The following is a 22,999-nucleotide window of genomic DNA, read 5'->3' on the forward strand; positions in this document are numbered from 1 at the left end:
ACCTGTTAATCCCAGACAATGGTATTTAACTGGTTAGCAGCTGCGAGCAAATCTGATTCACAGACCACTGTTAGATGCACATGTCAGCTGATCAGATCAGCTAAGAAGTGCTGGGAAAGATGCGTGCTCAGCGTGAGAGCCCGCATCAAAGGCAGGACCACGACCTGGGACATACCAGAACTTCCAAAGTCGTGAGGCGGTTAAGTCGTGAGGCGGTTAATGTTCGTGAAAATCACAAATTAAAAGTTTTATCACAAGCAATTTAAACAAAATACACATATTTGGTATTGCCATGTTCAGAAATGTCTGATCTATCAAAATGTAAAATAAATTAATCTGATTGGCAAACGGTGTAACAAGAAAAAAAATCAAAACTCCAGAGTTACGGGCATTTTTTTTTTATCTCCGCAACATTGCAATAAGATCAACACATTGTATCTACCCTAAAATGGTGTCAGTAAAAAATGTCAGCCCAAGACACAGAAAATAAGGCATCACACAGCCCCATATCCCGAAAAATTAGAACGTTACAGGTGTTGGAAAATGGCAACAAAAGCAAAAATTTTTTTTTTTTACAAATTTCTGATTTTTTTTCATCACTTTAACCCCTTTAGCCCCAGAGCGTTTTCCATTTTTGCATTTTTTTTTTTTTTGCTCCCCTTCTTCCAAGAGCCGTAACTTTTTTATTTTTCTGTCAATCTTGCCATATGAGGGCTTGTTTTTTGCGGCACAAGTTGTACTTTTAAATGAAACCATAGGTTGTACCATATAGTGTACTGGAGAACAGCAAAAAAAATTCCAAGTGTGGAAAAACTGCAAAAAAGTGTGATTGCACAATAGTTTTTGGGATATTTTATTCACCATGTTCACTATATGGTAAAACTGATGTGTCATTGTGATTTCTGAGGTCGGTGCGAGTTTGTAGACACCAAACATATATAGGTTTACTTGTATCTAAGGGGTTAAAAAAATTCACAAGTTTGTCAAATAAAAGTGGTGCATGTTTTGCGCCATTTTCCAAAACCCATAGCGCTCTCATTTTTCGGGATCTATGGCTCAGTGATGCCTTAATTTTTGCGTCTTGAGCTGACGTTTCTAATGGTACCATTTTTGCGCAGATGCTACTTTTTGATCGCCTGTTATTGCATTTTGCGCAAAACTTGCGGTGACCAAAAAACGAAATTTTGACGTTTAGAATTTTTTTGCCGATACGCCATTTACTGATCAGATTAATTGATTTTACAGTTTGATAGATCGGGCGTTTCTGAACGCGGTAATACCAAATATGTGTATATTTTGGGGCGAAAGGGGGGTGTGATTTGAACTATTAGGTTTTGGGTTTTTTTTTATTTTTAACTTTTTTTTTTACTTTTTTTTTATTTTACTAGTCCCCCTAGGGGGCTATATAGATCAATAATCCGATCACCCTGCCCTATCTGTAGATCTCAGCTACAGAGCCGATATCTGCAGATATGCTGCGTTACTCTCAGTGCTGGCACTATGCGGACACTGAGAGAAAGTGTCTCATGTTAGCTCCAGGCGTCATCACATGACTCTGTGCTACCATGGCAACCACCGAAAGTCACGTGATCACACGTGACTTCCGGTGGGGGCGGCGGTAAGTGAAAGTAATGGCCGCTTGCATATACATCTTACTGCCAGACTTTGGCAGTGAGATGTAAGGGGTTAAATGTTGCGGGTGGAATGCGATTCCACTCGTAACATGCAGCATACATGTCAGCTGTTGAAAACAGCTGATGTGTGCGCGGATTGCCGCGACCTGCCCACGGCAGGGGGTGGGGATTAACCTCACACGATCCATGATGGATATATCCGTCATTGGTCGTGAAGGGGTTACATAAAAAAAATTAACCAGACATGTTTGGTATCTGCAGTTTTACCATACATTGTACACGGTAAAAAAAAAACACAAAAACCATTGTGGAGTTTCACTTTTCTTGAAATTTCTCTGCCCTTGGGTTTTTTTCCCTGTTTTCCAGTACAACATGTGGTAGAACGAATGTTATCATTCAAAAGTACAACTCCTCTTGTAAAAAAACAACGCCTCATAGGACAGAAAAATAAATAAGATAACTTTTTGAAGAAAGGGAGGAAAAAAAGAAAACAAGAAAAATTGCCTGGGGGTAAAGGGGTTAAAGAAGCTGTCAGGAACCATAGCTGAACACAAGGCTATTCCGCTGCTGCCCCAGGCCAGGTTATCCCATATCAAGAGACCTGTCAATCACCACTAGCAGAGCCAGAAAAAGCCGGCCAGGAATGGAGCTGGCCTAATCTTGTCTCCCGCTATTGTCCCTGGCCAAATTGTTAAAGCATATTACTTCTCCGAGCATTCCACAGTAAAATGCACCCCGCTGAACTCGAACTACAGTTCCTGTCCTCTCTCCTGCTGGAGATGCTATTTGCATATTTAAATTCCCAGTGTAGCATTGCGTGCCTATAAGTTTATATACGCCAACATGGCAGTCTCCGCAAGTAGAAACCTTACCACTTGGGTAGTAACTATTTGAATATCGCACATACCCCAGTCAAGTAATAAAATGTTTATTTCTTTAGCGCTGGCCATTGTAGCAGATCACTATGTACAGTCAATGTATAACGTTTCCTTTTGCTGGTTGATTTTATTTTTACTTTTTTTGTTTCATTTTTTATGCTTTTAACACTAGAAGTCCCAGAGAGGGGTCATTTAACATTTCTACCATTAGAACCCTATGGAGCTCGAAATTCTTGGGACTTCTAGTGTTAAATAACGGGTGAGCCTGTAGTGAGTTGTCGAATTGTCTCATTTTATTTATTTTTTTTAAAACAAATTTAGTCACAAATAAGATGATACATTGCACCAGAATAAGCATAACTTAATCTTTTTCACTGAGGTGAGATGATTATTAAGGCAGAAACATAAAATAGCCCAGTATGCTTAATATCACAGAAGTGAACATTGTCATGAATCATGTAGGCCATGATGAATAACCCCGGATGACAGGTGTGGTGGCGAGATGCAGCGCTTCAGCAAATATAAACTGACTTCATTGCTTCAACTACTATAGAATATTTTGCCAGGTATTCCTTAAAGGAAAAAAGATCCTTGTTAAAGGTTAGCAGACTTCTAGAACTGATGACTTTACAGGACGCCCCTGTAAGACAATGTTATCGCTTTAAGTGTATCTTGAATAACTAAATCATTCATAGTGCTGTAGGTTAGGCAATAATTGGATATTGCTGAAATATATGCATAATTTACACACTACAGTCTGTAAAGATTTTCTTCATCCATGTAAACTGGGTGAGCTGTATTTTAATTAGTAAAATAGTTAACACTTATAAGTATATAAAATTCTTTATTTCTCTTAGTTTTACTATGCTTTATGCTTTTCAAAGATACACACTTGGTAAATCCACTGTCACTTCAGCGCCAGTACTGCAATGACGCCATAGTCTTTGTATACTGCCCTGCTGTGCTGATCATGCACATATGACTGCTGCAGCCAATCGCTAGACTCAGTCAAGATGACTGCACCATCGGACGAGGACTAACTGGCTGCACATGCAGAATACATAGGAGGTGTAGTTAATTATTTAAAAAAAAAATGCAGGAGTGGTGGGGAATTTACCAGGTAAACTGTCATCTCCTATCTCAGTAAGGGCTGCTTCTCACTTGCGAGTTTCTTGCAGTATAGCAGTGCCAGAAAAACTCGCATTGGAATCGGACACATGTTAGTGAATGATTCAGCTCTCATCTGCGATTTTTTTCTCAGTCCAAATCGAACTGAGAAAAAAATCGCAGCATGCTGCTTTTTTGCGAGTTTCTCGCACCATTTGTCCCAATGATTTCCTATGGAAGGGGATTAAAAGTAGGATCACACACGCGCACCAGCGTTCACATTTGCGAGTGTGGCAGTAACTTCGCTCATTAAATATTCAACAGATGAATGTGACATCACATTCCCAAAGGTAAATTAAATGACACATGTGTAATAGCTTTTATATAATTAAGATGTTGCATGAAACTAGCATCGCAAACGCGACACACACGCGAGCAAAAAGCATCGCACTTGCGTTGCACTCGCACCTAACGTGAACTAAAATCAGCCGAGTATTTTTCAGCCCAGTCGGACCGATTTTACTCGCATAGATGTGTTTCCAGCCTAAGGGTACTTTCACACTTGCGTTGTTTCTTTGTCGCTCCATTGGGAGACCCAGACAATTGGGTGTATAGCTTCTGCCTCCGGAGGCCACACAAAGTATTACACTTTAAAAAGTGTAACCCCTCCCCTCTGCCTATACACCCTCCCGTGCATCACGGGCTCCTCAGTTTTTATGCTTTGTGTTGAAGGAGGCACACATTCACTCAAGCTCCACATTTTAGTCAGCAGCAGCTGCTGATTATATCGGATGGAAGAAAAGAGGGCCCCAGGGCCCCCGGCATGCTCCCTTCTCACCCCACTGAGTCGGCGGTGCTGTTAAGGTTGAGGTACCCATTGCGGGTACAAAGGCTGGAGCCACATGCCGTTTTCCTTCCCCATCCCTTAGAGGCTCTGGGAGAAGTGGGATCCTAACCGGTCATACAGGCACTGGGACCGGGCTCCCTCCGCAGCCCCTGTTGGATTCTGACGGACAGGAGACTGAGTATCATCAGGGACAGGCCCTGCATCATAAAGGTACTCTGTGTCCCCTTAGGGACGGTGCATGGAGCACTTGGTCTCAGACGCTGCAGCGGCTGCTGTTTTTGTGTCACGATCGGGACTACCGCGCCGACCGCGCCTGCTTGCCGGCCGCGGTATTAAAGTCCCCGGCTTTTGCGGCCTAGTGCATTAAACTCCCGCCCCCGGGCCTGCCAGTCAGGGGTAAGGGCGGGATGGTCGGCCTGACGCCGACTGTGAGGGCTGGAGCATACTTTAGTGTACTCCTCCCCCCTCACTCATCACTCTGGGGCACCAGATTCCCGCACTTTATTGATCACGCCCACGGCTCCCTCCTCCCCTTAGAACGCCGGCAGCCATGTTTTAATCACATTCTGCCGGTGGAGGACTTCTGGCTGCAGCTCTGGGAGACCCAAGGCAGGGGATTTGGTGGACACACACCGCTCTGGGCGGTCGGTAAGCCACACCGGTCACACGGTGCTGGTCCCCCTAGGGTGCCGAACTGTATATATATATATATTATATTTGTATACATTTTCTAGGTTCGGCCGCAGTGTTTAGCCTTTGGCTATATACCCTCAGTGATTACTCTCCTAGGAGAGAACAGCATGTCGGTCAAGGTTCCACCTACCCTCACTGTGAGCAATGCTCGGACCCTGTGGCACTCGCTCAGCCGGAGCCTCGGGCACTGGTGGGACCCTCGGCCCAGGTAGAACCGCCGGCCTCCCCTGTCCAGGCGGCAGGGACAGAGTTTGCAGTTTTAGCTGAGAAACTCTCTGAGTCACTTTCACAATCCATGGCTCAGTCTATGGACAAATGGTCTGCTAAGATACTAGAAGCCTTACAGTCCAGGCCGGCCCTTACACAGGCCCCGGGCACTGCGGGGTCATCGTCCCCAGGCCCCTCTCGGTCTGCGCAGCAGCGTGCTCCTGGGGTGGGCCCTAGGTATCACGTGGAGGACTCCGGCACGGACCGCAGTCCCAGACCGGCTAAGCAGGCTCGCTGGGAATCTTCCCCGACTTCATCACGCTGTTCGGGGTCTCAGCTTGAGGACTCTCTGGAGGATGAGGCAGAGGTCTCAGCTCAGGGCTCTGACACTGACGTTGCTCTCAATCTTGATACACCTGAAGGGGACGCCATAGTAAATGACCTTATAGCGTCAATCAACCAGGTGCTAGATCTATCTCCCCCGCCTCTACCGGTGGAGGAGTCGGCTTCACAGCAGGAGAAACACCAGTTTAGGTTTCCCAAACGTACACGGAGTGCTTTTTTCGATCACTCTAACTTCAGAGATGCTGTCCAGAAGCACACAGCTTTTCCGGACAAGCGCTTTTCTAAGCGCCTTAATGACACACGTTACCCCTTCCCCTCTGACGTAGTCAAGGGTTGGGCTCAATGTCCCAAGGTGGATCCTCCAGTCTTTAGACTGGCGGCTAGATCCGTAGTAGCAGTGGCTGACGGTTCATCGCTCAAGGATGCCACTGACAGGCAGATAGAGCTCCTAATGAAATCCATCTTTGAAGCCACAGGCGCGTCTTTCGCCCCGGCCTTTGCAGCCGTGTGGGCACTCCAAGCTATCTCAGCTTGTCTGTCTGAGATTAATGCGGTCACACGTACCTCTGCTCCGCAAGTAGCGTCTTTGACTTCTCAGGCGTCGGCTTTTTCGTCCTACGCCATGAACGCCGTCCTGGACTCTGCTAGCCGTACAGCGGTAGCATCCGCCAATTCGGTGGCAGTCCGCAGGGCCATGTGGCTGCGCGAATGGAAGGCAGACTCTGCTTCCAAGAAGTTCTTGACCGGTTTGCCTTTTTCTGGCGATCGATTGTTTGGCGAGCAATTGGATGAAATTATTAAGCAATCTAAGGGAAAGGACTCGTCCTTACCCCAATCCAAGCCAAAAAGACCTCAGCAACGGAAAATTCAGGCGAGGTTTCGGTCCTTTCGGCCCTCAGCCAGATCCCAATCATCCTCGTCCAACAGGCCACAGAAGAGCCAGAGGAACTCTTCTGCATGGCGGTCTAAGTCACGTCCTCCAAAGACCGCAGGAGGCACCGTCTCCAAGGCGGCCTCCTCATGACTTTCGGCCTCCACAAACCGCATCCTCGGTCGGTGGCAGGCTCTCCCGCTTTGGCGACGCCTGGTGGCCACATGTCCAAGACCGATGGGTGAGAGACATTCTGTCTCACGGTTACAGGATAGAGTTCTGCTCTCGTCCTCCGACTCGTTTCTTCAGAACATCTCCGCCCCCCGAGCGAGCCGATGCACTTGCTCAGGCGGTGGACACTCTGAAGACAGAAGGAGTTGTGATCCCCGTTCCCCTTCAGGAACGGGGTCGCAGTTTTTACTCCAACCTGTTCGTGGTGCCAAAAAAGAACGGATCATTCCGTCCCGTTTTGGACCTCAAATTGCTCAACAGACATGTGAGAACCAGACGGTTTCGCATGGAATCCCTCCGCTCTGTCATCGCCTCGATGTCACAAGGAGACTTCCTAGCATCAATCGACATCAGGGATGCCTATCTCCATGTGCCGATCGCACCAGAGCATCAACGCTTCCTGCGTTTCGCCATTGGGGACGAACACCTTCAGTTTGTGGCACTGCCTTTCGGCCTGGCGACAGCCCCACGGGTCTTCACCAAGGTCATGGCATCCGTTGTGGCAGTCCTGCACTCTCAGGGCCACTCGGTGATCCCTTACTTAGACGATCTCCTGGTCAAGGCACCCTCCCGGGTGGCATGTCAACTCAGCCTGGCCGTTGCTCTGGAGACTCTCCAGAGGTTCGGGTGGATCATCAATTTCCCAAAGTCAAAATTGACTCCGGCCCAATCACTGACTTACCTCGGGATGGAGTTTCATACTCTCTCAGCGATAGTCAAGCTTCCGCTGGACAAACAGCGTTCGCTGCAAGCTGGGGTGCACTCTCTCCTTCGGGCCCAGTCACACCCCTTGAGGCGCCTCTGCACTTCCTGGGGAAGATGGTGGCGGCGATGGAGGCAGTCCCCTTTGCGCAGTTTCATCTGCGTCCACTCCAATGGGACATTCTCCGCAAATGGGACAGGAGGTCGACGTCCCTAGACAGGAACGTCTCCCTTTCTCTGGCAGCCAAAACCTCTCTTCAGTGGTGGCTTCTTCCCACTTCTCTGTCGAAGGGAAAATCTTTCCTGCCCCCATCCTGGGCTGTGGTCACGACGGACGCGAGTCTGTCAGGGTGGGGAGCGGTTTTTCTCCACCACAGGGCTCAGGGAACCTGGACTCCGACAGAGTCCTCCCTTCAGATCAAGGTTCTGGAGATAAGGGCAGTGTACCTAGCCCTAAAGGCGTTCCATCGGTGGCTGGAGGGCAGGCAGATCCGCATACAGTCGGACAACGCCACGGCGGTCGCGTACATCAACCACCAGGGCGGCACGCGCAGCCGCCAAGCCTTCCAAGAAGTTCGGCGGATTCTGCTGTGGGCGGAGGCAACAGCCTCCACCATCTCCGCAGTTCACATCCCGGGCGTAGAAAACTGGGAAGCAGACTTTCTCAGTCGCCAGGGCATGGACGCACTCTTCACCCGGACGTGTTTCAAGAGATCTGTTGCCGCTGGGGGACGCCGGACGTCGACCTCATGGCGTCTCGGCACAACAACAAAGTCCCGGCATTCATGGCACGGTCTCAAGATCTGATCAGGGTTTTACCCCCTGGCCGTTTGCCTTACCCACTTTTCTGTCTTTCCTTCAATCCGGAATGGACAAGGGGTTGTCTCTCGGCTCTCTCAAGGGACAAGTATCGGCGCTATCCGTATTTTTTCAAAAGCGTCTAGCCAGGCTTCCGCAAGTCCGCACGTTCCTGCAGGGAGTTTGCCACATAGTCCCACCTTACAAGAGGCCGCTGGAACCATGGGATCTTAACAGAGTGCTAAAGGCTCTTCAGAAACCACCTTTTGAGCCACTGCGGGATGTCTCCCTTTCACGTCTTTCACAGAAGGTGGTCTTTCTAGTGGCAGTCACATCGCTCCGTAGAGTGTCGGAGTTGGCAGCGCTGTCATGCAAAGCCCCCTTCCTGGTTTTTCACCAGGATAAGCTGGTTCTGCGTCCGGTCCCGGAATTTCTCCCTAAGGTGGTATCCCCTTTTCATCTCAATCAGGATATCTCCTTACCTTCTTTTTGTCCTCATCCAGTTCACCAATGTGAAAAGGAGTTGCATTTGTTAGATCTAGTGAGAGCACTCCGGCTCTACATTTCTCGCACGGCGCCCCTGCGCCGTTCTGATGCGCTCTTTGTCCTTGTCGCTGGCCAGCGTAAGGGGTCGCAGGCTTCCAAGTCAACCTTGGCTCGGTGGATCAAGGAACCGATTCTTGAAGCCTACCGTTCTTCTGGGCTTCCGATTCCTGCAGGGCTTAAAGCCCATTCTACCAGAGCCGTGGGTGCATCCTGGGCATTGCGGCACCAGGCTTCGGCTCAGCAGGTGTGTCAGGCGGCTACCTGGTCGAGTCTGCACACTTTCACGAAACACTATCAGGTGCATACCTATGCTTCGGCAGATGCCAGCCTAGGTAGGCGAGTCCTTCAGGCGGCGGTTGCCCACCTGTAAGAGGGAGCCGTTGTTGGCTCTTTTTATTGGGGTATTCTTTTACCCACCCAGGGACTGCTTTTGGACGTCCCAATTGTCTGGGTCTCCCAATGGAGCGACAAAGAAGAAGGGAATTTTGTTTACTTACCGTAAATTCCTTTTCTTCTAGCTCCTATTGGGAGACCCAGCACCCGCCCCTGTTCCCTTCGGGCTGTTGTTCTTTGTGTACACATGTTGTTCATGTTGAATTGTTCTTTTGGTTCATGGTTTCAGTTCTCCGAACATCCTTCGGATTGAATTTACCTTAGACCAATTTATAAGTTTCCTCCTTCCTGCTTTTGCACCAAAACTGAGGAGCCCGTGATGCACGGGAGGGTGTATAGGCAGAGGGGAGGGGTTACACTTTTTAAAGTGTAATACTTTGTGTGGCCTCCGGAGGCAGAAGCTATACACCCAATTGTCTGGGTCTCCCAATAGGAGCTAGAAGAAAAGGAATTTACGGTAAGTAAACAAAATTCCCTTCTTTCCTTCCGTTACAATCCGCCCTAATCCGCCCTTTTGGAAAACAGCGGAATCCGTTAACGGATTCCCCTGTTTCCCATAGACTTCTATGGGTGACGGATTGTGCCAAAAGGACCTGCATTGCTTCCGCTGTGCGACGCTCCGTTGCTTCCGCCCAGCGGGAGGAACGCAGCATGTAACGTTGTTTTGAGCAGCTGAATCCTCAGGATTTCACTGTGCATGCTCTTTTTTTTTTTTTTTTTTTAAATCACAAACTTTATTTTGTCTCGCAGTGGCCGAACGTTCAGCTGAGCGCTCGCCCGCCGGCATGCTCGGCTGCCGGCAAGTGACAGCACTCAGCTGAGCGACCGGCCGCCGGCAAGTGAGACCGCTCAGCTCAGCGCTCGCCCGCCGGCATGCCCGGCCGCCGGCAAGTGACAGCGCTCAACTGAGCTACCGGCCGCCGACTATTGAGAGCGATCAGCTGATCGTTCACAATAGTCTGCTGCCGATAAAACTCTAAAGAAGAAAAAAAAGAAAATAAATAAATAAAAAGCTTTCCGTTGTTTTGTACGATCCGTAGCATCCGTTGTGCCACTATATGCAACGCATCCGTTGCATCCGTAACACAACGCAATGCTACGGAAGCCGTCCAACGCAAGTGTGAAACTAGCCTAAGGCTTTGTGCGCACTTTCCGTCGTCCTACATGCAGTTGTAAACGCACGTTTTAGCCTTAATTGATTTAGCCAAAGTTGCCTTTTTCAGAAATTTAGCGCAGAAAACGCATGCGTATTTACCGCGTTTTAGATGCGTTTTTAGCGCTTTTTCCATGCGTTTCCACATGCGTTTTCACAGATGCGTTTTGAACATCAAGACACTGCTAAATAAAGATTAAATAGTCAAACAGAATGAAAAAAGAGAAAAAAAAGGGACAAATCTATATTAATGGGAAAAATAATTGAAAAAGATATATTTAATAAAATTATAGCGTTAATATACATTTTATCGGTAAAATAGCAATAAATGCATAATATTCTTCAATTTAATTGTCGGATTATGTGTGTGTGTAAAGGGACATATCAAATCATTATTTTATAGTTCAAAAAGCATGCGTTTTGGTAGTCCAAAACGCATGTTTTCTGCAATGAAAAAGCAGGTAAAACGCAGGAATTTTGATATTTCTTGCTTTTTGCTACTTCTCATTGACTTCAATGTTAACAAAACGCACCACAAATGGCAAAAACAATTGACAGAGTCCTTTTCTGAACGCATAGTTTTTGACCAAACTTATGCAAATTTTGAGATGCGTTTGGAAACGCAAAGTGCGGACAAGAAATCATGAATTCTCATTGTCTTTAATGGAAAACCAAAACGCATGCATTTGGGCACAAAAACGCTGCAGTTCAAAACTGATGCTAAACGCACCTGAAACGCAGGTGTAAACTGAAAGTGCGCACATAGCCTAAGGGGGAAATCTGTCTTTACCAAATACACATTTTATCCCTGAATTGAGTGGAAGATCAGTCTAGGAAGAGAAAGAAGCAGATTTATCTGATAAGATACAGTACATAGTTTCTAATATTCATGTGTACTGTTGTTTACAAGTACAAAATAAAAATTAAAACAATAGTTACTCTTTAACCCCTTCAGCCCCCGGGCACTTTCCGGTTTTCAGGGGTTTTTTTGCTCCCCTTCTTCCGAGAACCGTAACTTTTTTATTTTTCCGTCAATCTTGCCATATGAGGGCTTGTTTTTTGTGGGACGAGTTGTACTTTTAAATGAAACCATAAGTTTGACCATATAGTGTACTGGAAAACAGCAAAAAAAAATTCCAAGTGTGGAAAAACTGCAAAAAAAGTGTGATCGCACAATAGATTTTGGGATATTTTATTCACCATGTTCACGATATGGTAAACCAGATGTGTTGTTGTGATGCCTGAGGTCGGTGCGAGTTTGTAGACACCAAACATGTATAGGTTTACTTGTATCTAAGGGGTTAAAATAAATTCACAATCTTGTCCAATAAAAGTGGCGTACGTTTTGCGCCATCTTCCGAAACCTGTAGCGTTCTCATTTTTTGGGATCTGTGGCTCAGTGACGGCTTATTTTTTGCATCTCGATCTGACATTTTTAATGGTACCATTTTTGCGCAGATGCTACGTTTTGATCGCTTGTTATTGCAGTTTGCGCAAAACTTGCGGCGACCAAAAAACGTAATTTTGGCGTTTGGAATTTTTTTGCCGCTATGCCATTTATCAATCAGATTAATTTTACATTTTGATAGATCGGGCAATTCTGAGCACGGTGATACCAAATATGTGTATATTTTTTAACCCTTTAGTTTTCAATGGGGTGAAAGGGGGGTGACTTGAACTTTTAGTTTTTGGGTTTTTTGTTTATTTTTTAAAACTTTTTTTTTATTTTTTTACTAGTTCCCCTAGGGGGCTATATGGATCAACAATCCGATCGCTCTGCCCTATCTGCTGATCAGAGCTACACAGCTGTAAAAGCAGACATGCTCACTTTCTGCTTCACTCGGCTCTGGGCCGAGTGAAACCGAAAGCAATTCATGTCAACTACAGGAGTCATCACATGACCTTGTGATACCATGGCAACTACCGAAAGTCACGTGATCACGCACGTGACTTCCGGTGGGAGCAGCGGTAAGTAAAAGTAATGGCCGCGCGCATATACATCTCGCTGCCAGACTTTGGCAGCGAGATGTAAGGGGTTAAAAGTTGCAGGTGGAAACAATTCCACTGGTAACTTGCAGGCGCACATGTCAGCTGTTAAAAACAGCTGATATGTGCGCAGATCGCTGCAACCTGCCCACAGAAGGGGGCGGGGATTAACCTCACACGATCCATGACGGATATATCCGTCATGGGTCGTGAATGGGTTAAATAAATGTATGTAGTGGATTAAAGTAGATTGTATACAGTGTATATATATATATATATATATATATATATAACCCTTTACTACCTTTCTTGCTCTTCTCATTACTTATCTCTGTCATATGTTGTTTTTCTTTTAGTTAAGCAATTGTGCCACATGTAATAAAATTTAACCACTACATGTGTGCAATGTCTGCTACAAAGTGTCCATGAATTGTGTAATTTTACTTACTTTTTATGGTTTTTACTGTGAGGCACGATGCAATGAAACCATCCAAGCAGTAATAACTTTAATATTATTATTTGGCGTCTAGTTTCATAACTAAAAGAAATTTTATGTATATATAAGCATCATTTTGTTTTTCTGGATCAAGTATAAATTTATATTATTGGGTTCATCTTTCCTTTTTTTAGATCAAGACTTCACTCTTCAATAAAGCTGAAGCAAATCAGTGGACAGGTATGAAATTATTTTTTACCTCATTATGAGCATTATTCTTTGGAAAATGCAAGTGGACATTCATGTCGGACATTGACATTTGCAGTATGAGTATGAACTAGTTTTCAAACAATGTATTTTCCTTCTAGGAGGTCATATCCACAATAAATTGTGCTAATGAATACCTAACCAGTATATTTAGAAAATCTATGCATAAGAGTGTAACCGGTATAAGACTGGGCCATTTTCTCCCGTTCATGACCAGGCACACTTTGTTTTTTCATACATGTGGTTTTAGGAAAACTAATGCTTTTTTTCTCAGTTGGTTAATCAAATAATTTTGCCCAGTTTTGTGTGATATGTGGGGCCTGATTTTATGTAAATTTTTAGATGTGTATCTTTTTTGTCAGTATCGAGTAAAACTATATAAAAGATGCCGAAGGAGATAGGAGTCTATATTAAAAAAATGTTAATTTTTATTTCACTGTTTTGTCTTTCTTTATTTTGTTTATTTCACTCATTGTACCTCCTATAAAGTAATTGAAAGACCTTTTTGTGGTGGCTTTCCAAATTGTTTTCTAATTTTTTAATGCATTTCTGTAATACTTTGTTTATTATTTTTAATATAGCCCTACAGCATTTTTTTCTGTAAATTATTAATATACTTTATATTTTCTATTAGGAACTAGTTTTTCTGTCCATAAAAATGCAAAATTGTTGTAAAGTACATCCTCTGACGAAATGTGTCAAAAAAGTTTGTTTACATAAAGTTGGTGGACAGTTCTATAGAAATGGGAAAGTAATGGAACCAAATGCCATTTTGTTTGCTCTCCATATTCTCGTAAGAAAGACAAAACCTCTCATTTACTTTCTTAAATATTCAGGTTTATTAACCTTTTGGTTTGACTGACAGCACTGTAGTTGTTCAATAATAAAAGTCATCATCATCAAACACACAATTGGCCCAATAATTGGCCACATAAATATTACACGCTCTCCTCCTGCACTTAATACCTTTTTCACAGACTGCACAGAGCACCAGCCCTCACAATATCTGATGACGAAGGAGGGACCAGACCTGTTCATGGAGCTGTCCAGTCACTTGCTCCACCACCATCTGCTATTTTGAGAATGGGATTGTTCGATGTAGTAGCAAATTGGTTTTACAAAAAAATATATATATTTTCCTAAATCTAAATTATGTGATTCACTTTGTTCAAAATGGTGTCTGAGTTACAGAGAGCCAGGAAGGGTTGCAAAAAACCTAAAAATATTCGCCTCACAACTCATATGTCCCACCGCCACACACCCTCACTAGTAGTCTCGGGCAGCACATTTTGTGTTGTCAGAGGTCTCATGTTGGAAGATCCGCAGAAGAGAAGTAAGAAGAGGCCGGAGGGAGCTGTGCAGCAGGTAGGGCTGTGGCAGTGGGACAGGTGAGCAGCGAGGAGAGGTGTTTTTATCCTATCTTATTTAGGCCTCTTTCACACGTCAGTGATTCTGGTACGTTTGTGCTTTTTTTTAAACGTACCAGAATCCCTGACATATGCAGACCCATTATAATCAATGGGTCTGCTCACACGTCAGTGATTTTTCACTGCACGTGTCTCCGTGCGGCGTACCCGGGTGTCCGTGATTGCCGCACGGAGACATGTCCATTTTTTTCTGGCATCACTGATGTTCCACGGACCACGCAGTGGTGTGGTCCGTGAAACACGTGCCAGAAAAAAACGTGCTTTTAAAATAAAAATCATTTTTTCTCACCCGGCGTCCAGCGATGTCCTCTGCAGCCCGTGCAGCTTGCTGCTTCTGAGCCGGCTCATTATTGTCGCGCATATTCATGATGCACGACACAGCCGACCCGGAAGCAGCTGCTGCGGGGGTCACCGCCGGCCGGATGCTTCACCGCGGGAGCGATCAGCACCATGGACAGCGGGAGCGGGCGCAGGTGAGTTGTTTTCTAAGTGCAATCACGGGCCACGGAGAACGGAGCCCGGATTGCACTTAGACAACCCACGTGTGCCGTGAATCACGGCACACGCAGGGACATGTGCGTGTTTTACACGCCAGTGAAAAACGTCACTGTTTTTCACTGACGTGTGAAACGGGCCTTACAGGTATACCTCAGAGCATACTAAGGCATATTCAATTTGCATCAAGGTAAATCTAGGCTACATTCAAGCAAACTGCTGAATTTGGATTTTGGCAGATTCACTCATCATTAGAAGGCAACACTAACACGAGGAGATTCTCTATCTTCTTATATATCAGTAAGTGTCACAAAAACATAGAATGACCGGTCTCCTTTACACCTAAATGTCATTGTTTATCAGAATGGCTTACATAGACTTATTTAGGCATCTTACCCATCTTTATTAAAAGTGCACTCCTGGAGAATCATGGGTCCCTAATAATAATAAACAGATCTGATATCAGATGTTTTTCTTCTGTCAAAAATTATATGAATGAGGCATTATCAAAATTGATTGCATGGAACTGTTGTTTTCTAAAAATTATCGAAATGAAGAGTTCAGTGCAGCGTAGAAAATGAACGGTTTATACTTCCTTTTTTGTGCTAACCTCGTTTTACAAGAAAGGCCATATAATTCCACCAGTCTGCCATCTGAAAGTCTGTAAACTCAATATTTCGCAATTATATACCACCTGTAAGTTTACAATATATTGATTAAGCAGAGACGATAGTTTCATACAGCTAGCTACTTTTTCTGTATTGTGTATGATAATATATTAGTTGACTTGTTTCTTATAAATATGACTTTTACTAATTGAGATTTTAATATCTGCAGGAAGAAAAACCTGGCTCTTATGTTGATGTTGCAACAGATGAAAGGTAATTCTGAACATGTTCTGTTCTTCTTGAACTTTTAATGTATGAGTACGGTTCTAGTGTCTGCTTAATATAGTTTTAACAGTTAATAAAAGAAGGATCTACTATATTTAATGTCTCAAGAAGTTTACAAAGAAAATTAAGATTCTTCTATATCTTATGTGCGCGCTGTAGTTTTTCCCTCGTTTTTTGGCGCAGCTTTGTTTTCGGCAAGTTCTGACTTTTGACTTCCCCAGCAAAGTCTATGAGAATTCAGATTTGCTGTACTCATGTTGCAATTTTTTTGCCTGCAGTTTATTTGTCAAAACCATCTGACAAAAAAGAAGCAGCATGTCCATTTTTTTGCATTTTTGTCACGTTTTTTCACCCATTGAAATCATTGAGGGGATGAAAAATGCAAGGAAAAACGCATGCTACCAATTTTGTGCGCTTTGCTTGTGTTTTACTTGCGTTTTTGTCACAAAAAACACAGGTCACTCACATTGTTCCAGGATAAATTAATTCTCTAACCGCTTCATACTCACCGATCAGTAGCGCTGCACGGCTGTCACACTGCTCTCGTGGCCTCTAATTCTTCTTTTGGGGCAGCTCATTAGGCTCATACGTATTCACTGCTTCCCCGCACACCGGCGTCTGTGATTGGTTGCACTCAGACATGCCTCCGTGCTGAGCGACAGCTGTCTGACTGCAACCAATCACAGATGTCGGTGGGTGGGTCTATATTGTACAGTAAAATAAATCATTTAAAAAAAAAAAACGGCGTTCAGTCCCTCACAATTTTGATACCCAGCCAAGATAAAGCCCCACAGCTGGGGGCTGGTATTCTCAGACTGGGGAGGCCTATGGTTATTAGCCTCTCCCCAGCCTAAAAATATCAGCCAGCAGCCGCCCAGAATTGCCGCATCCATTAAATGTGACAGTCCCAGGACTTTATCTAGCTCTTCCCGATTGCCCTGGTTCGGTGGCAATCATAGCTGCCAGTAAGTCCTAGATTAGTCATGGCAGGAGTCTAAGAGACACCCCTCTATCACTAATCTGTAAGTGAAAGTAAATAAACACAAACATCCAAAAAATCTTTTATTTGAAATAAGTGACAAAAAAGCACCCTCTTTCACCACTTTATTAACCCCCCTTACACCTCTCCAGGTAAGACTTAATCCACACGAAGTACCACGACGCTTCCAGCACTGCTACATCTGACGCTCACAGCGAGCGCCATAGAATAAGACTGCTCGCTGTGAGGTTCAGGTCGCGACTGAAATGAGCCATGTGATCAGCAGTGACATCACTCAGGACACATGGACTCCCGCTGTGACTGCAAATCACACAAGTGACATCACCGCTTATCGCGCGGCTCACTTCACTTGCTGCATGGAGCTCACAGCGGGCTGTAATGTTCTATGGCGCTCACTGTGCCAGGACAGGGATGAGGCAAAGCTGAATCACCGTGGGACCTCGTGTGGATTACTTCAGATCTGCAGGGGTGATTGGGGGTTAATATAGTGGTGAAAGAGGGTGCTTATTGTGTTTTATTTTAAATAAAGGAATTTTGGGGGGGTTGTGTTCATTTACTTTCACTTACAGATTAATGATGGGGACGGGGTCTCATAGACGATTGCCATCACTAATCTAGGACTCAGTGGTAGCTGTGGGCTGTCATTAACGTCTTATCACCCTGATTGCTACCTCACCAGGGCAACGGGAAGACTCGGATCCAGCGCCAGAATTGGTGCATCTAATGGATGCACCACTTCTGGGATGGCTGTGGGCTGCTGTTGTTATGCTGGAAAGGGTCAAATAACGATGGCCCTTCACACCCTAATAATATCTGCCCCCAGATGTCTTCTGTACCTTGGCTGGTTTTAGAAAAATGGGGGGACCCCACGTCATTTTTTTACCCCCAAATAACTAACAAAAAAAAACAACACAGCTGGCCAATCTATTATCCCTCTATCACGCTATTCTGCTATTTCTTTCTAGCTATTCTATATGTTCTTTCTATCTATTTTTTCTATTTTTTTTCTATCTATCCATCTATTCTGGCTATCAATTATCCTATCCTATCATATTTTGTTTCTCCTTTAAAAAATGCATCAACAAAAAGGCGGCAAAATCGAGGGAAACACCCACCATCATTACAAGCGTTTTGTTTTTTACATTTCCAGCCTTTCTGTAACAAGGTGCAGTTTTGGTTGTAGTTTGAGTGCAGTTAAAACTACCGCATACGCATATAGCTTTATAGAAATAGCGCCATTCAGTCTAAATTAAAGAACAACCAAACTGATGAACATAGACATACAGTACGTCTTACATTAATGCAAAATATAATCAAATAGAATTTAACAGCAATTATATGGCCATATTATGCAAATATAACATTGTGCATCAAATCTGTACATCCTAAGAGCTTATTCACTCTGATAGCAGGGTCGGGGTATCTGACTCCTCAATCAAACACCCATCACCAGTTCTATACTCACTCAGACATACTAGAATATGTGGTCCAGACACTTTTCCATGCTAGCATGACATTCCAACTCCCACATCACCCTTCCTGCATCACAACATCTCACCACAATACAGTCGTCTCCTCTCCCCACCATTGTACCTTCCCTGCACTACTTTTCTTCCTACTCACTTAGAGCAACACTTTTTTTTTTTCTTTATCCAACACAATCAATCCTCCCCCCTTTCAACTTTTATCCTGCGCCCTGCTGGAAGCTCAGCTTCTTATTCCTCCCTTGTTATGTTTGTTGCAGGAGCCTTACACGACTCTTAATAACAGGCTACAATGGCTTTCGGCACTCAGATGTGAGAGGGAAGTCACTATCTCACAAGTCTTGCAACCACAGCAGTCACAATATGAGAGCGGGCCCTTACTACAATTTTCAGCTCACAAATCCCTATTTGATACATCCCTATGATGTGTCACAGACAGCTGACCTCCATTGAAGTGACTAGTTCCAAGCTACAATACTAAACACAACCTGTGGATAGATGTGGCACTTTCTTTTCTTTCTTTTTTTTTTTATTTTATAAATAAAGCATACATGTTTTTAATAGCCTGGACATCCCTTTTAACGTTAAAAGGAAGACTCATTAAAAAAACTTTCAAATATACAAATGTTGTGTGGGAAAAGTATTTATGATGTTTGTTATTTTTGTAAGCAGTATTTCTTTGTCTTTTATGCTTGTTTTATACTTTTATTATTGTATTCACTTCTTCACTTTTAGCTAATAATTGTGTGTTACTTTTTAGCATGGAAGATGTGTACAAACCAGAGGTTTCAAAGAAAGAAGACAATTCATGTGAAAGCAATATGACCTCTCCAGGCCATACAAGTATATTGTTAAGTAACACACACAATACATCTGTGCAGCAGGTAAATGCAGCCACTGAAACTTCAGGCAGCTGCTCTCCAAAATCCGAAAAGGAAGCTCAGCAGAAAGACTTGTATAATAAAGATGACTGTGACATGGTACAAGAGAAGTTATGTACTGAAACGACTAGTACAGTGACTAGTGAACCTACAGATAGCAAAACTGTTACATCCGAGAAAACTGATTTGTGTCTGTCGCTGAAGGAAGAAGGTCTTACAGATTCAAATCTCGCTGGTGATGATGCTGAGTTTGAGCAATATTTAACTAAACAAGCTCCAGATTCTGTAGGTTCTGACATTAGTGAGCCAAGTAGCATTCACCTGGATCCATTAACTCCTTCGGAGGTGTTAGAGTATGAAGCTACAGAAATACTGCAGAAAGGGGGTATTGTGGCATCACAGAAAAATCAAAGTGAAGAAAAAGCTGAAGACAATAAGGACAGTAGTGCAAATATATCTTCAATTTGTACAAAAGAAGAAGCACCCGAAGCAGCAAGTTTTTAAATGGCAAGAAGGGCTGGAGACATTCCTACAGATGCACTACTGACTTGATGGCAACGATATAAAAGTGGCCTGATGTAAGTTAAGTCGTAGATGAAGAGGCTATTTTTCCACGCGACTGCCAAAAAGCGGTATTGCGCTGTGAAAGCAAGACAAGAAAATGTTAAGGACTGTTTTGTAACAACTTTTTTTACATCAGTGTTATCATTATATTTTAGGGCAGCTAAGCAGTATTGAAACATGTTGGTAAAATATGTTTTAAGTTGGCTAGGTCAGAATGTGTTCTTTCAGCTGGAGTCATATGTCAAATTTACCAGGAATCATTCTTTTATATACCATTCATGCTTTCCAAGAAAAGTATTTAACTTTACAAAGTAAATGTCATAAAAAGGAGTTTTCTTTTTAGTTTTGACTAAGTCATCATACCTATTTTTAAAAGGTTTTATTTGTTGAGAAAACAAAACTATGCACCTGAACTGGTGTAATCCTGCCAGCCTAATCCTATCTTGTTTTAAACTTTCAATGAAAGTGCAAAAATACATTATTGACATGTTTTTGTATATAGTTATAAATATATATACATATATATGTAGGATACATTCGTACTGGAGTCGTACATTCTTTGGAATATGAAACCTGATGACCAAGTATTATACTCTAATTCAGAGCGCATAAGCTCAAGATAGTACCTAGTTGTCAAAATGACAGGATAAATCTCTAATACCCTTAACTCTATTGCCTTTTTCAATGAAAATGTCATCCATGGTAAATTATAGAAATAGCAGTGTTTGTGTCCATGTTGTGTACGTCAATACAACACATACATGTCATGTAAAGTTAACCAAAAAAACATATGAAAACAATGGCTACTAATATGATAACCCTTATCCGCTCAAATGAGGGGCATCAAGAAGTTGTTTTTATTATTGTTGCTAACATTGCTTACAGTGAAACTCCAATTTGACTGTGGACCATACTAAAGGAACACTAAACCAAGAAATGAATAATGAACCCCAATTCCAAAAATATTGGGATACTGTGTAAAATATAAAGAAACATGAATGCAATGATTTGAAAATCTCTTATAGCCATATTTTATTTAAAACAGAACATAGAACACAAATCAAATAGTTATACGTTTCCATTTCATTTAAAGAAAAATTAAGTTATTTAGAATTTGATGACAGCAACACCTCTCAAAAAAGTTGTTGCAGCGTTAACAAAAGGCTGGAAAAGTACCGTATTTTTCGGACCATAAGACGCACTTTTTTACCCCCAAATGTTGGGGGAAAGTGGGGGGGGTGTCTTATGGTCTGACTATAAGGCTGCGGGGAATGAGGGTGCCGCGGTGCAGCGGGTCATCGGCGGCACGAGCAGGCTGTAACAGCCTGCCGTGACCACGTGGGCCCGCTCATTACATATGCACGCCCATCTTCCCACCCATCATCTCTCAGCGAAACCGGCGCTGACAGGTGGGCGGGGTGATGGGCGGGGGGGGGGTGCGTGAATAATTAGCAGCCGGCCGTGATCACCCCTGGCAACTACAGCCTGGAGTGATCATGTGCGGCTGTATTCACTGCCCCCCGTGCATCATTATCAGTGCGGGGTGCAGTGAATCAGTGTACTCACCCGTCACCGTGTGTGGAGCCGCCCCCCTGCAGCATCGCGTCTTCCTGTCTGTGCCGGCGGTCAGCTGATCTGGACACTAGCGGCACGCACCGCGATGACGTCATCGCTGTGCGCGCCGCTAGTATCCACCAGAATCGATCAGCTTACCGCCGGCACAGACAGGAAGACGCGATGCTGCAGACACCGGTGACGGCTCCACACAGCGGCGCTGCAGCTGAGACAGAGATCGGTGCTTCAGGGAGTGAGGAAGGGTAAGTATAAACGTTTATTTTTTTTTTCCTGTGCCACAGGATACACGCCATTTACCAGGATGGGGGCATTTCATGAGCAGGATGGATGGGGGTATTTCATGAGCAGGATGGATGGGGGTATATCTTGAGCAGGATGGATGGGGGCATATCTTGAACAGGATGGATGGGGGCATATCATGAGCAGGATGGATGGGGGCATATCATGAGCAGGATGGATGGGGGCATTTCATGAGCAGGATGGATGGGGGCATTTCATGAGCAGGATGGATGGGGGCATATCTTGAGCAGGATGGATGGGGGCATTTCATGAGCAGGATGGATGGGGGCATTTCATGAGCAGGATGGATGGGGGCATATCATGAGCAGGATGGATGGGGGCATTTCATGAGCAGGATGGATGGAGGCATTTCATGAGCAGGATGGATGGGGGCATTTCATGAGCAGGGTGGATGGGGGCATTTCATGAGCAGGATGGATGGGGGCATTTCATGAGCAGGAAGGATGGGGGCATTTCATGAGCAGGATGGATGGGGGCATTTCATGAGCAGGATGGATGGGGGCATTTCATGAGCAGGATGGATGGGGGCATATCATGAGCAGGATGGATGGGGGCATATCATGAGCAGGATGGATGGGGGCATATCATGAGCAGGATGGATGGGGGCATATCATGAGCAGGATGGATGGGGGTATATCATGAGCAGGATGGATGGGGGGTATATTATTAGCAGGATGGGGGGTATATGAGCAGGATCATATACAAGGCAGGAGGATCCTTATCAGAATGGGGTACCTTAGTAGAGAATTCGGGGACATTACCCCCATAACAGTGTCAGCAGCAGATCCTCGCCCCATAACAGTGTGTCATGACCATATTTTTTGGTTAAAATTTTATTTTCCCATTTTCCTCCTCTAAAACCAGAGTGCGTCTTATGGTCAGGTGCGTCTTATAGTCCGAAAAATACGGTAAGTGGTACTAATGAAATCAATATTCAATTACAGTTAGGTCCAGAAATATTTGGACAGTGACACAGGTTTTGGCATTTTACCTATTTACCAAAATGTATTCAAGATATGATCAATATGGGCTTAAAGTGGAGACTCTCAGCTCTAATTTGAGGGTATTCACATCCTAATTGGAGTAAGGGTTTAGGAATTACAGCTCTTCAATAAATAGCTGCCTCTTTTTCAAGGAACCAAATTTAATTGGACAAATATGTCAAAAGCTCTTTAATGGGTTGCATGGGCTTTTTCCTCATTAATCATCAATTAAACTGGTAAAAGGCCTAGAGCTGATTCCATGTTTTGTATTGATATTTGGAAGCTGTTGCTGTGAACCCACAA

At 44.2% G+C, this 22,999-nt stretch overlaps 1 protein-coding gene across 2 annotated transcripts in view; it reads left to right on the forward strand.

Moving 5' to 3' along the window:
* The window catches only part of ZNF280D (zinc finger protein 280D), a 172,797-nt gene extending 151,348 nt beyond the window's left edge, over window positions 1–21,449 (forward strand). For both annotated transcript variants that reach the window (XM_075345745.1, XM_075345746.1), the window contains 3 exons: window positions 13,022–13,067; window positions 15,854–15,897; window positions 19,154–21,449. In XM_075345745.1, the coding sequence (XP_075201860.1) occupies window positions 13,022–13,067; window positions 15,854–15,897; window positions 19,154–19,778 (715 nt within the window). In that variant the 3' untranslated portion in view covers window positions 19,779–21,449. The remainder of the gene's footprint in view (window positions 1–13,021; window positions 13,068–15,853; window positions 15,898–19,153) is intronic.
* The last annotated feature ends 1,550 nt before the right edge of the window (window positions 21,450–22,999 follow it).

The sequence above is a fragment of the Anomaloglossus baeobatrachus genome, chromosome 4 (assembly GCF_048569485.1).
Source record: "Anomaloglossus baeobatrachus isolate aAnoBae1 chromosome 4, aAnoBae1.hap1, whole genome shotgun sequence".
Taxonomy (NCBI): domain Eukaryota; kingdom Metazoa; phylum Chordata; class Amphibia; order Anura; family Aromobatidae; genus Anomaloglossus; species Anomaloglossus baeobatrachus.